This window comes from Gadus macrocephalus, chromosome 11 (assembly GCF_031168955.1).
Source record: "Gadus macrocephalus chromosome 11, ASM3116895v1".
Classification (NCBI taxonomy): Eukaryota; Metazoa; Chordata; class Actinopteri; order Gadiformes; family Gadidae; genus Gadus; species Gadus macrocephalus.
In genome coordinates, this window is record NC_082392.1 from 12058701 (window position 1) to 12074052 (window position 15352).

Genomic DNA, 15352 nt, shown 5'->3' on the forward strand with positions numbered 1-15352 from the left:
GGATATGAACTGACTGAAATCATATTACAATATTTATTTTTTGGTATCGTGGTGCATATGCTTTGAAATGTTTCAAACGCATTCCTGACAATACAAGTGAATGAGGCGATATGGCAGTTAACTAGAGATACAAACGTTTTCAAAGTTATCTAATGATTTATATTTTTAGTAAGTTTTAACCAAATTGACAAAAGTAAATATTTTCTGAGGACTTTCAAATTATATACTATGTTATAACAATTCAATCGAATGAAAATTTGATATTCCAATATGATTTAGGTTTCAATCCCCTCGCTTCCAATTAAGCATTATGGTTTTAAACTGTTAAATCCCATTCAGTCATATCCTTGATATAGGGTTTATTCGATTATTAATATAATTCCATTCATTAAATAGTTGTGCCATGTGTTTTGATTTGAATTGTATGCCTCTCAGTGCAGGCAATGTAACGGCATCACACAAACTATTCAGTTAGAGGACGTTCTAGTGAACTCTATTTTGATTGAATGATTGATTTAATTTAATAATTTAATTTGACGTACATCAAACTGGTGCAAATAAGAGGTAAGGTATCTATCATACATTCATTTTATCTTCAAGGCATCTTCATGGACAGACGTGTAGTGGCCCCTGGCTGCAGTGGTTTGATCTTAATGTAAATGCCATTGAGAGCGCAGAGCACCAGTCGGGCGGCCACCTTCGGGGGTCTGGCGGGGTCCGCCATCAGCTGGTAGCGCCTCAGCGTATGAGCTATCACCACCTTCATCTCGTTCATGGCAAAGTTCTGACCAATGCAGTTCCTGTAGGAGAATGAAGACCATGTGATTGAAATACTAAGGAAGTCATAGTAGACGTAGACGTTTATAATAGTACATTATAAAAAAAAAAGATCATACACTGTATTGTAAAAACATACAGTGGTTTTCTTCACTAGATTGTCTCGGCTGGTCTCGCGGGCTTCAACCAATAAAAGCACTGAACTAGCTATGACGGCTTGAGAATTCCCTGAAGGATCACATTGTCAGGGTGCAATAGAAGCCTGTCAGGCTCAATCATTCTGAGAATGTGTGAACCTCTCCCTCGAGATGAGAGGAGTTGCTCTGAAACCGAAAAATCATGAAATGCAAGAGTAGCATTGCTAGGGTCAGAGTTCAGGTTGAAGCTTAAACATGATCTGACCGGCTACTTGAAACAGGGTGCTGGTAAATCAGTAGCTATCTGAGAACTAGGCCATGGATGAGGGTAAACAGGGTGAGGACAGACCAAGGCCCAAATCACACAGTGCTTCGTGGGGACAAACCTGGGTCCAGCGGAGAAGGGAAGGAAGGCGTGGGGGTGCCTCTTGGAAACGTTCTCTGGCAGGAAGCGCAGGGGGTCAAAGACCTGAGAGAGGTGTCAACCAAATACACACAGGTCAATTCACTAAAAATTCATTAAAAAATGAAATGTTTGTTCATGTTATATATTTCGAAACGCTTGCAGGGATGGGCTTAATGTTTATTTATTATCTGTCCAATGTGCCGGTTGTGGTTTAGAGTAGGGGTTCTCAACCACCGAGCCACGGACCGGTACTGGGCCGGAGTGAATTGGTGACCGGGTGGCAGAGAATATAGAAATAAAGCCTACCCAAAATATATTAATAAATAAATAAAATTACCTCCACAAAATTCAACTGCAAGGCCATCACACCAATACCAACCCTACTTCTCTATCATGCTAAAATCTTCACACCACTTTGTTCTGTAAGCACCAATGGTGCTAACTGTATTAATGGGGAAAATGTAGGGGCCATTACAATTCTGAATAGTGCACTGGAAAGGAGATTGTGGCTGCATAGAAACAGTAACCGGGGTAGGCTTGCTATTGGCGCACACTATTGGTGCCGACAACATTGGAGTGTAAACTTAGCCTGAGATCAGAGGGTGTACTTCACGCTCTTGTTGTGGTGGATAGACTGCTCCAAATGTTATTTTTTGGAGCAATATGGCAAACAGCCCGATGTATAGCTAACATAGTTAAAAAAAAAATGATATGCTTATTTCATACTGTGCATCTTTGTTTTTTTTGGCTTGATGTTTACACAGTTTATCACAGTTGTGTTGTTAGACTGTTAGACACCCCCCCCCCCCCCTAAACCAGGTCTAAGAAGCCCTGGTTTAGAGGACATAGCCTATCTGTGGGTTCCTGCTCAGGGTTTGCCCCTGTCACCAGGTTTCGCCCCTTGCCCCATTTGGGAGGTAAGAGTTATGGTTGAGGCCTGCAAAGCTTTTAAAGCTTTTAGAGACTATAAGACCTAGGCTTCATAGCTGCCTTGTGTGAACTGCATGAGCCATAATGTCATGACACAACAAAAGATGTCATGACATTATGCCAATGCCGACTTCAGATTTGGACTGTCTCTGAACTTCACAAACGATGCATTGCTGTGACTATTAATTCAGCTTATTAGTGATAAAGGTTATGTAGACTTGTCTACAGTGACTGCCTAGTCTTTCGTGGTGCGGCAAGGAGCAGTGTTCTTTATCAACAGCCCTGGTCGCAGCTGGGGATTTGAATGAAAATTTGAATGCCCTAACACAAACCCAACTGCAGCAATGCTTGAGACGCTAGTACCACTGTCTCACTTTCTCCATAGCGAGTAGGATATCTCTGTGAATGGTCAGATTGCTGTCACATGACAGTATAAAATCCTCTTTTTTTTTCTGGGAAACATTCATACTCATACTGACAAGGACCACCGAAACCAGTTCAATATCGATGTCAGTTAAGCGATTGCATCTGTAAGTCGTACTGATTCTAGACAACACACCTCAGCCATAGGCAATCCCGTTCTCTGTCCACCAAGGAGCACTCACCTTAGGGTTCTCCCAGATCGTACTGTTCCTGTGATGAGAATATAAACCTGCTCCAATATAACTCCCTAGAAACAAGGAAAATATTTCAGTGAATGACGGTGTAATTTGGTGGAGGCTTTTTTCAAAAGTTTCCGTAGTTAGGGTGGGGTTAGAAGGTATGACAGTGAGTACATATATTCTTAGTGTGGGATGTTATACCTTTTTATTTAAGCTTAAAGCTCAGTACCACCAAGTCGAACCTGTGTTAACCAGTGCAGCTGTCCGAATAGGCTGCGTCTCAGGCATGTTTAAGGGACACATATGCCTCATGGCTACACTACTTGTATTTTGAGGTTGGACTATGTTTCACACACAAGGTACTAGAGTTCAGACCAAAGGGAAACCAAACAACAACTAATGTTGGATCCAGCTGTCCCTTATAAAGCATTCAGAAGTGTATTTTTTTACTGCGAATAGTCTACATGGTTATGGGTTGAAACCCTTGACACTTTTTGACAGTTAACTACCGCTGGCTGAGTTTCTGTTTACCAACAACGTGCTTACGGATTCCCGCCTTTACCAACTTAATTAGCGGAAACAAAGATGAAGGAACAGAGGTTGAAACACCCTGTTCATTTAGATTTCAGCTTGTCAGCCAGCAGACCGTAGAAATGTATCTACATTCAACTACTACTACTAACTACATGCCATGCTTCTGCCACATAGGATGTTAGTTTTGAAATAAATCAAATACACACGTTAAAAGTGCTCCATAAATCAATTATGTAGTTCAACAAAGACCACCAAATACCTTCAGGCATACTTCTGCCATCGATGAAGGTCATGGTCTTGGTAAGTTTCCGAGATATTCCAGGAACAGCGGGGTAAAGCCGTAACGATTCTTTTATACACATGGTGGTGTAAGGAATCTTACTAAGATCGTCCCTAAAGCGGCAAAAACAAGGGTATATTAGATACAAAACAAGTCCAGTGCTTGAATGCCACTTCCAGTGGTGTGTTCCGACTCATTTAGTAGTGGTGGCACAGAATAACATGGATACTATTTTAATTTGTCTACAAGATTGTAGAGACAAATTAAAATATTGCATCTTATAATCAGACCACTAGTCCTCTAATTTGAGATATTCAGATTTCCATACAGATTTCTATTAATCTTCAAACACTGTTTTTCTGTCTAAATAATAAACTGAATAAATAATAAATCAGTTTTAATGCTCCGTAGTTCACTACACTGTCCTTGGGCGCCGCCGTTCTTTTTAAATCCCTCCTTGTTCGTCATGAACTAAAACTCCTTAAACCACATCTAATTGGTCCAAACATTTGATCATCACGATGCTAGCTCGGGTTGGCCAATCACGTGACTCGGGCCCAGGGGTGATCCCCCTGTGGACGCTCCCTATCTCACCAGTCCAGTGTCTCCTTGTCCCCCAGGACCTGCAGGATCTCCTCTCGGCAGATCTTCTGGTGCTGGGGGTGGCTGGCCAGGCTGTACATGAGGAAGGAGATGCTGCTGGCCGTGGTGTCGTGGCCCTCGAACATGAAGGTGTCCACCTCCGCCCGGATGACCTCGTCTGACAGGGCGTTATCGTCCTCATCCTGGGGGCCCCCCGCCAAAAAACAGATCAGACCCCTGACACATGTGATGGGCTTGGTGCTGAAACTACAGGAACAGCCAATCTCAATGATTGCCATGTTATAGTGCCATGCTTAGGGGACACTGCCTCAGCTGGAAGCACACTTGCAGATCTAAACCCTATCGATAACACTGCCATATTAAGAAATGAGCAGGGTATTATCCTTTAGGGGAAGGTGGGAGAGGTCAGAAAGTGTATGTAATGGACATTCATTTATTATTAGCTGAACAAAGGGACTGTTGGCAGGACAAACCCTGGCACAGAGGAGGATGTCCAAGAAGTCCAGATTCCTCTTGGCTTGGGTTTGCTCTGACTTGGCCTCCTCCATCAGTTCCTCCTTCCTCTTCCTTATCACTTCCTCTACACAACAACGGCACCAGGGGCAATTTCAGCATTTATTCATCTGGCAGCCATCTTGGTTCTTAATGCTACACAAGAGGGGAAACTGAATGCGGAAGAAGAAGCTATGCCAAGATGTCCGCTAGGTGAATAACCTTGAATAGATGGACTTAATGTATGGAATTGAATCGATTGGTCCAGAACGAGTGAGGAGGCCGACTCCGTACCTGTGTGGCGGTGGGTCACGCGGCAAGCCCTGCGGAAGCGGAAGCCATGAGGGCTGAGGTAGAAGATGAGGTCGCTGTGGTACGGGAACACCCTGATGCGCATGTTGACCAGGTCACTTAGCTCGTACACCGCCTTGATGTACGTGTTGGTTTCTCTGAAACGGGCGAGACCACATTTATTTAACATGCAGTCCTGCCTACCAGGCCACACCAACAGGGACACGATGTGTGTGGCGTGTGGTTACAGCATATAGGCGCGCAAAACCAGGGGGAAGGAAGCGTAGACAAACAGATAGACAACCACCAAGACAGCAAGGAATGGTTGTGTCGTTAAACTGCACTGGCAAATGTTTGACATATCATGGGGTTCACTCCCATCATATTTACGAATCCATGTCTTTAAAACTGAGAATTTGAGTAATTTTCTGATATATATTCACATGGTTTTATGTGAATATGTTTGTGTAAAAGTTACATAGAATTACTTTTTGAATTTCCAACGTAAAACAACTTACGTTGGAAACAACAAAAAAGTTACGTGGACGGGTTAATCAATGTACAACGAACCCCTGAAAGCCAAGTTCATAACGTTTCTCATTACTCAGTTGACTAAAGCTTGCCTTCAAACGTTTAACACTACAAGAGGGCAAAGTAGTTACAAAATGGTTTAGCGCCTCCTGTCTGCACGCAGAAACCCTCCTCCATACCAACTGAATTCTTGTACATACCCTTCGTTCTGGCAGTTGCTGTTGTTGCTGAATGCACACCTCATGATGTTGTCCAGGCTCATGAGGCTTACAGGACCAAACACCTCAAAGAACTCGTTGGTTTGACTGTAACCTTCCCATTTGTCCTGCGACAGTGTAGGAAAACAACAGGAGTTTCTGGTAAGTGTTTATAGACAATGACAATGTTTATTTCTTGTCTTTATTCATACATTTCATTTCATTCAGATTTCCGTACATCTTTTCGACCTTATAGAGCCACCATCAAGATACGTTAATTCCATTACAAGATCAAAGGACGGTTTCCAGAGCTGTAAATATGTTATGAATGCATGACAAAGGTAAGAGAAGTAAAGAATGCTACATGAGGTCAGGGGTCATAACGTACCAACATCAGCCTGCTACAGTCTGCCATCGTCTTCACATATGGCTTCAGTATTTTGTAGTGAAATCCTGGTGTGAGAAGCCGTCTGTGATTGAACCACTTCTGGCCTGAAGACACCAGCAAACCGTCTCCTATAACATGAGGTACAAGTATTAGTAGTTTAATTTCCAATTATTCTTTTAGCAAAGGCTTTTTTTCAAAAGCCACTTATAAGTTAGGCAGAGAACAATCAGTAGTAGTTGTAGTATTAGAAGTGGCAGTACTTGAAGCGGTGGTAGCAGTAGTAGAAGTGGAAGTAGTAAGTGGTTATATTAGCAGTAGAAGTAGTTGAAGAGGAAAGAAAGAAAGATTTGAACAAAGCTATTCTAACTTATGTAGTTCAGAAAAAGGCATAAGTTGCTGTTTTACCAATCCATGGTTTAATGAATCTGTATGCAATATCATCTTTTGGCTCTGTAGAGGGAGGCACAAACAACAAAGAATAAGGCATATGATAAAATAATATTGTATTGATATTGTTGTAAAAGCTCTTTTAAGGGACTCAAATTACAAAAATTGTACAGGGGAATCCAAGTTTACCTGTCGAGGCAAGGAGGGTCTTAACGTAGTCCGGGTGGTGGAGATTAAGGATGGATAGAAACGGACCAAACCAAACGGGGAATGCAAAGGGGAATCTCACTCCCCAGGCCACCGACTTGTCAAATTCTGTACCGTCGCGTTTCATCTGCAAAGAATAACAGAGGGGGACTTTAATGTGAAAACACAAGGAGAAAAGATGTGGAAGCATAAAGAGGAAAAGGGAACATCTCGTCAGCACTGGGATACACTTGGCACAAGTCAGACTTTAACTTTCAAGGACAGTAATGAATCAGGCACGTAGCCTATATTTAGCCCTACTTAATAGTATGTGAATATGGCGAGAATAGGTAATTCCATCAAATATACATCTAATAATAATAAATATACTTTAATATTCCAATTCCACAAAAATCATTAATTCATGTCATCCTCAATCAAACACGTTAGGGAGAGAAAGAGGAGCAGTGTGTAGCAAGTGACAGGTAGAAGTGAGAGGGAGGGAGACAGAGATGGATTGGAGGGACTTGTGTGAGTTACTGCCTAACCAGCATCTCGAACATAGCTGAAATATTAATTTGACTATGATCTTTGGTGGGTATACTAAGTATTTCCATGGGGAAAATAATACAGTGCTGTAGTGCCAAGTGAGGTTGAAAATATATTGTAATAAACGTTGTTATAATGATTGATATTCATGTTTAACCACACTAAAGTGTCAAATAATGACGGACATGCATTTCGACGTGTTCCCTGTTGACAGTCTGTGGTGGCAGTGCAGAGCGCTAAACACTCGGAACAACGTTTGCGATTCACTTGTTCACATTTCCGGGAAATCATCTACGTCAGGGGTCAGCAACCTTTTCCACATGAAGTGCCAGTTTGACATTTTATCGTTAATGAGTGTGCCTTAAGCAACAATATATAAAAAATGAAGCTGAATTATGACACAGCGACCGAAAACATTTCCAGAAGACCTGGAATTGTACTATTTGCATATAGTCCACAATCATGCATCAACATTTGAAAAAAAAAATTGGTTGTTATATTTGCAACATGGGCTTACAAATTATGTGTCCCATCTTAAAACACCATTTTCAGAAACGTATTAAAAAAATATTTGCACTGTGAGAAATGTAAAAAACGAGAATATGTGAGAATGTTGAAACCATCCACATCAATATCTTTAAGACATGTACAGCTATGCAAAACCATGTGAAGGCGATGCATACAGCAACAACACCACTTGCAACCATATTTTAAATATTTTCTTTGCTATTACTCACAATATATGTTTAAAAACTATTAATTGATCCCATTTCAGAACACTGCTTTCTGTAACTAATTTTAACATATTTGCACTGGGAGGAAATGCCCAAAACAGAATTAAGTGCAAAAAAAAAATCGGTAGTAATGATTATGCTGCTGCATTGTGCTGCATACCGAGCTCCGTGGGAGACGTTTCCAAGTTCTGTCTGGGTTAGAGTCCTAGAATCTGGATTGGAGTCCCAGAGAAAGGACCAAGTTCCTTTAGGTCGGGTTGGAGTCCCAACTTGGGTTCCAGAGAGACTGTTGATCTTAAATACATTGCACTTTCAATTTTACTTACTAAAAAGCCTTTTTAACTTTCAATTTAATTTTCTATTTGTACCAGAAAGATAAATGATCTGATACCAGAGAGAAAGGATAAGGGTTACTAGAATCCGGGTTGGAGTCCCAGAAGAAAGTACCAAGTTCCTTTAGGTCGGGTTGGAGTCCCGACGCGGATACCAGAGAGACTGTTGATCTGATCTTAAATACATTGCACTTTCTATTTTACTCATTTCTTTGCATATGTTTTCTTTTACTTATCTATTATCTTATTTTATTGTATGACAATGTTTATATGTGAAGCACTTCGAGTCTGCCTTGTGTATGAAAAGTGCTATATAAATAAAGTTGCCTTGCCTTGCCTTGAATTTTTTTAATAATAAAAGAAAAAGAAAAAGATTTAAAAAAATAATAATAATTAAGTGTTCCAATGATTATGCAGCCCCGTGCCTAGGGTTGCCGACCCCCTGATCTACGTAGAGGCACTCCTGCCACACCCCCATATGCCTGGTCAAATCTGCCCTCGCGCGCGCTTCAAGTCCGCACTTTTCACTTCACAGTGTAGCTTTGCACGTTTGTGGAACAATGCCTTCCCCTCCCAAAAAATGTTTTTTCGGTTGTGAGGGAAACTTATTTAATTTATTTGGTTTTCCGAAAGACCCAGGGTACCAGGCAAAAGTGGGTAGATCTGCTGATTCCCGGCCAACAACTGAATAACCTGCAGGTTTGTCGTGCATGTAGTAGGCTACATGCACTCGCAAAAGGAGGGGGTGGAGCTCGACTGCCCTTCGCAGGTCTTCCGGAAGGTAACCAATCACAACGGAGTGGGGTTGGCAGGAGGGAGGCGAGGGGGCGGAGAAGGACGAAACAGAGCGTTGACATGCTGAAAGCGCCCAGATGAGAGGAAGAGTTTCCCGAAAATCTATATCGTTTTTTGTGCTGTGATTCGTGTCAGGTTGTGCTATAATTAAGCAATTGATCACGCCAGGCTGTGGTATGTGCTCATTATACCACTGTTAAAGGCACCCAGTGCAACTTTCGAGGCTTAAAAATAAACATTCAATTTCTAGTCTTTTTTACACGTAGTAAGTTTCAATAACTCCATACCATTACATACCGACATTCAAGCAGCAAAGATGAGACGTCGTTGTGTGGTGAGAACTGATAGAAAATCGATAACAACAACAATGCCGCCATTTTCTTTATTTTTTGTAACCTACAATAAATAAAGCAGGCTTCCAGTCAATGGAAAAATGGCTTCTCCCCACCGGCGATTGTTGTTGTTTACGATTTTCTATCAGTTCTCACCACACAACGACGTCTCATCTTTGCTCCTTGAATGTCGATATGTAATGGTATGGAGTTATTGAAACTTACTACGTGTAAAAAAGACTAGAAATTGAATGTTTATTTTTCATTGAATGTTTACATAAAGTTGCACTGGGTGCCTTTAAGGGGCGTTGTCCGGCCCCGACGCGCAGCGGAGGGCCGGCGACCCCCTTCACAGTGGTATAATGAGCACATGCCACTGACTGAAGTGATCTATTGCTTTTATACAACGGTTACTGTTATGGCGAAACGAAAGTCATAGACACACTATATTTAAAAAGAAACCAAGAAAGTCAAAGTAGCTGTTTTATTAAAGACTACCAAAAAGTAGTCCCTCCTGGCTGCCGCTATGCATCGACGGTCGCTATGCAACACACTTTAGCGTCCCTCCGAGAGAAGGCTCCGATAGAGCCGTTCACTCGCCGATTTTCGACTTCAGTAATAATAATAATAATAATACATTTAATTTAGAGGCGCCTTTCAAGACACCCAAGGTCACCTTACAGAGCATATAGTCATCATTCAAAACTATGTAAAACAGACTAGGAATAAAAGGAAAACAGAGGTTAAACATGAAGAATAATTATAATTAATAACACTCAAAGACGCCTAAAGTGAACTGTGCTATTGCTTTTATACAACTGTTAAAATTATGGCAAAATGACTTCACACACACACACACTAGTAAAAATACGGTTGTATTATTTGACACTTTCCACTTCAAGGCGCGGAGTGATACTTTCACAAAATGATTGGGCGTCATGGCAGTTATGTATACGCTCATTATACAACAGTTAAGAACCAATCAGATCGCTGGATTCAGGCCCCCGTTGTATAATAAGACATGAAGACCAGAAAAGTAGTATAATAGGGTCTCTTTAAGTCAAGTGAAAGGATTTGAACAGAGTCTACATGGAGTAAACAATGTAAACGTGCACCACACCATTTTAAAAAGGTTAAATGGTTGGAAACAAATAAAGTAAAGAGATAAACAAATCTGATCAAGTTTGAATACATTTGAGATAAAATATTGAATAGTTTAGCTGTTCTGATAGTGTGTGTGTGTGTGTGTGTGTGTGTGTGTGTGTGTGTGTGTGTGCGTGTGTGGTAGTGACTTGTAAGAGTGGCGTGTCTCTTTGCGTATCCCTTGAAGCCATTGCGTAGTATGAGTGCGGAGTGAGTGGTGAAGCGAGTGAGAGAGGAACACGCTTTGTGCAGTGATCGGAGAGCAATTAACGGGAAGAACTCGGTGTTCAAGTATTTAATGCATACCTAAATGTAAAGTTGTTTGCAGCTAAGCAAATAAAGCAGCAGCATCACCAGAGAAGTTTGCCGTGTCTTGTTGCCAGTGGACTGATTGAATTGACGGCGTTTAGCTCCAGAGTGACTAGGGATCTCATGGAGAATAGAGTATCTCCCTAGCTGTGCTCCGGAGTGACTATAGGGAAGAGCAATAGTTGAGCGCTGCACTCAGCACTCACCTAAATAATCCCCTACATTTAGGCCTACATGTCCCCCACAAGTTTAAAATGCTACATTTGGTTTGTTATAGTGTAACATGAATTACAATAATATAGCTACTTTTCACAGCTTACAATAAAATAAACACACGACTACCTCCAATGCATGTCCGAAGAACCAGTGCGCTGGGGGTCCAGGGAAAGCTTTAAGGTGCCGCACCAAATTGCTTCTTTTGATGAGAAGTGATGTGATTTTAAAAGTGCATAAACCAACGCAAAGTAATATGACGACGCGCTCCATATAACTCAAATCTATGGAAAACGGCATGGAATCAATGAACACATTGATAAAGTCCATCGCGAGGCGAAGAAAATGTGCGTGTTGTGGAGCGGCGGCTGGGACAGCGACACTCGTTACTCCTTTCCCAGGGGCGTTTTACATGTAAAAAAAACAGGTGGGGCTAGGCTAATATTTTTATTATTTTTTTTACATGACGAACCAGTGTTCTTGACGTCACCCGTTTATTTTCACAGTCCTGGCAATCTTTGTAGACGTTGACTCCACCTGCTCCCGGCTATCCTGCACAACACAGGGCTGTAGCCTATGTAACAATTGAGTTCAACATCTGACCTGTGAAGGGCAGTCATACGCTAAACAGCGTCTAAACTGCCGAAATCATTCAACAAAAATGGTAGACCCCTTCACTTTTATTAGTGTTTCTACTGGCTTTTCAGGCATACAGACATCCATCCAAACAAATGATGGAGCATTTAAATTTTGTTAGAAATTCATTTTTTGGAAAAAGACAACCATGACTCATGACGTGCCTCACCCTACACCCAATGAACTGTGAAAAACGAAATGACGCTGTAGTGGAATCAACCATAGGATGTCCATGGCGGTCCCCCACCAGAAGTAAAATAATCTCCGTCCACTTCAACAGAGAAACACTCTGAGCATGCGCAATGTTTCAAGTCCACACATTACATTGGGCTGGTGGGGCTAGAGCCCCTCTTGCCCCTCCAGACGAACTCAGCCGGAAGAAGAAAGCCAGGGTCGAATAAAAATGAAATAAAAGCGCCAAAGTTATTATTTTACAGTACTTTCTGGGGAGATTATTTAAAAAAAATAATATATATAAATATTTATACAACGGGGGGCCTGAATCCAGCGATCTGATTTTGTGAAAGTATCACTCCGCGCCTTGAAGTGGAAAGTGTCAAAGAATACAACCGTATTTTTACTAGTGTGTGTGTGTGGAGTCATTTTGCCATCATTTTAACAGTTGTACAAAAGCAATAGCACAGTTCACTGAAGCCTAAAATCGGCGAGTGAACTGCTCCATAGGATAAATTGCCGGCGAACCGCTCTATCGGAGCCTTCTCTCGGAGGGACGCTAAAGTGTGTTGCATAGCGACCGTCGTTGCATAGCGGCAGCCAGGAGGGACTACTTTTTGGTAGTCTTTGATAAAACGGCTACTTTGACTTTCTTGGTTTCCTTTTAAATGTAGTGTGTCTATGACTTTCGTTTCGCCATAACAGTAACCGTTGTATAAAAGCAATAGATCACTTCAGTCAGTGGCATGTGCTCATTATACCACTGTGAAGGGGGCCGGACAACGCCCCTTAACAGTGGTATAATGAGCACATACCACAGCCTGGCGTGATCTATTGCTTAAATATATTAAAACAATCATATAATTTTTTTTTTTTCATTTTCCCCGGGGCCGAGCCCCACTTTCCCCTAAATGACCAGTGCCACTCCTTGGACGAGCCCGCAGCCCCTAGATTTGGAGTGCGAGCATATTGGGTCATTTATGGCCAAAGCATTGAAATGGCCAAGCGCCAGGGGAAGTGGCGGTGCTTAGGGTGCTGCAGCACCCCCCCCTGCCGGCCTCTGGCTGTAACTGCAAGTGAGAAGGTTTTATGAACAAATCAATACTTTTTTTAATTTTTTTTTATAATTTTATCATACAACATGATTTTTCATTTAATTATTGACATCCACCCTTTTTATGATATTTATCATATTATCATTTCATTTTATTTAGAACATTGTCTGAGTAGGCTGACGTAGGATATGACGCACAACGCAGAACTGTCGATAGCTGAATATCGTACTATGCTGATTTTACATAAGCATGTTGGTGTTCAACATCTGTTGTAGTGAACATTCTAAAACTGGTGTAAAATGTTGCTAATAGACACGTTGAATGTTATCGTTATGATTCTGGAATCCTGCACGTAAACTGGTTGGCAAAAAAAGAGCAAAGACGGACGGTTCACTTGACGGAGAAACCGTCACTTTCCTCATATCAGACAACTCGTAACTCTGGATGAAAATAAAGGCTTTCTTTTATTGTCACTCTCCTTTTAAACCTTTAGAAATAACCTCCTAAATCCTTGTTATAACGCTGTGTATAATCCCGGACCGCAACAGCTTGTCGGCATGTTGTTAGTGTGTGAAATTCAGCACAGTATCAGCCGAGTTGACTCTAATTTCCACATTGTTTACTTGCTGACGTTTGTGAATAACAGTGGCTAGGTATGGAGTCAGTTTCCTGCCATAATTCAAACCTGAAAAAAAAAGTTTCAAAGGCTTGTAAGTCTGGGTTTGAAAACTCAACACCTTGTAAAAAAGGTTTTGCAACACTGAAAAAAGAGATTATAACCTGAAATAAAATAAAACTAAAATTCAAACATCTGTAAACATGATTTTGTGTTCGATTTTATCTTCTTCATCATTTTCAGCAACACATTTTCAAAGTTCAAACAATTTCACCAGCGCATTTGCAGAGTTTCAAATCTGGCACTGTTCTAACGGTGTATTTCATTGTTGCCCGGTTTTGAAACCTTGTAAATGGGATTCTGCAAACAGGTGTTCATACATTGAGAAATACGTTTTGAAAGGTTGAATATTTAGTTTTAAAAACTTGTAAAGGTGTACGTTTACGACATTGCAACGTATTTTTTCAGAACTGACTTTTCAGAGATTTGAGCGCAAGCTTTGAGTCACGTGAATATTGGCAGTGTTCTGACGCCACTCGTTTTGAAACTCCTGACAGTCGAATCTGAAAACGTTCCTGGGGGCGGGACCATTTAGCTCTAAACCTATTGGTTGCTCTCGGCTGACGTACATTCCAATCACATGTGCCGTTCACCGGGCTGTTCGTGATTGACAGTGCTCTGCCGATGACACGAATAACAACGGGTTGATTTCGCGGTTGATTTTGATTTCTATTTTCTGGAACCAGAGTCTCATCTCCATAGGACGCGACTAGCAAGGACGCGTCCTAGCAAGGCTGCAGCCTTCACTTTGGGAAACAGCCATGGTTCCAGAAAATGGAAATCAAAATCAACCGCGAAAGTCGCTTGTTATTTGTGTCATCGGCAGAGCACTGTCAATCACGCACAGCCCGGTGAACGGCACATGTGATTGGAATGTACGTCAGCCGAGAGCAACCAATAGGTTTAGAGCTAAATGGTCCGGCCCCCAGGAACGTTTTCAGATTCGACTGTCAGGAGTTTCAAAACGAGTGGCGTCAGAACACTGCCAATATTCACGTGACTCAAAGCTTGCGCCTGTGTGGTCAAATCTCTGAAAAGTCGGTGCTGAAAAGTCAGTTCTGAAAAAAGACGTTGCAATGTCGTAAACGTACACCTTTACAAGTTTTTAAAACTAAATATTCAACCTTTCAAAACGTATTTCTCAATGTATGAACACCTGTTTGCAGAATCCCATTTACAAGGTTTCAAAACCGGGCAACAATGAAATACACTGTTAGAACAGTGCCAGATTTGAAATTCTGCAAATGCGCTGGTGAAATTGTTTGAACTTTGAAAATGTGTTGGTGAAAATGATGAAGAAGATAAAATAGAACACAAAATCATGTTTACAGATGTTTGAATTTTAGTTTTATTTTTTTTCAGGTTATAATCTCTTTTTTCAGTGTTGCAAAACCTTTATTACAAGGTGTTGAGTTTTCAAACCCAGACTTACAAGCCTTTGAAACTTTTTTTTTCAGGTTTGAATTATGGCAGGAAACTGACTCCATAGGGTGGCACCCCTGTCGACGTTTTTGCAGGGATCGGAACATGAGCTGTTTAGAGTGTTAACCTCCGAACTTAACAATGCACCATCAAGACACCGGTTAAAGTCATCACAAAGGTTATACTTGACTTTATAATTCGCATGAAATAGAGAAAAGAAACTTCCATCAGAGGTCATCAA

The 15352-nt window shown here is 41.4% G+C and overlaps 1 protein-coding gene across 2 annotated transcripts; it reads right to left on the reverse strand.

The window, feature by feature from the left end:
• Positions 1 to 19: 19 nt before the first annotated feature.
• Positions 20 to 11550, reverse strand: LOC132467347 (cytochrome P450 4B1). Of its 2 annotated transcripts, XM_060064575.1 has the most exons (12): positions 11278 to 11548; positions 6745 to 6889; positions 6574 to 6618; positions 6169 to 6296; positions 5784 to 5908; positions 5056 to 5210; positions 4743 to 4849; positions 4261 to 4451; positions 3646 to 3779; positions 2856 to 2920; positions 1301 to 1383; positions 20 to 800 (listed from the first exon to the last, which is right to left on the reverse strand). In XM_060064575.1, exons 1-12 carry the CDS (start codon positions 11476 to 11478, stop codon positions 596 to 598), a joined length of 1584 nt encoding a protein of 527 aa, XP_059920558.1. In that variant the 5' UTR covers positions 11479 to 11548; the 3' UTR covers positions 20 to 595. The 2 variants fall into 2 exon arrangements, 1 of the variants encoding a protein (XP_059920558.1); XR_009528009.1 differs by lacking the exon at positions 20 to 800 and having other exon boundaries at positions 1312 to 1383; positions 3054 to 3779; positions 11278 to 11550.
• Positions 11551 to 15352: the final 3802 nt, after the last annotated feature.

Coding starts and splice junctions, on each gene's coding strand:
- LOC132467347 (XM_060064575.1), bottom strand. CDS start 11,478: ATGGACTTTATCAATGTGTTCATTGATTCCATGCCGTTTTCCATAGAT. Junction 4,850..5,055: donor CGTGACCCACCGCCACACAG/GTACGGAGTCGG, acceptor GTTGTTGTGTAG/AGGAAGTGATAAGGAAGAGG. Junction 3,780..4,260: donor GACAAGGAGACACTGGACTG/GTGAGATAGGGA, acceptor TTGCCGCTTTAG/GGACGATCTTAGTAAGATTC.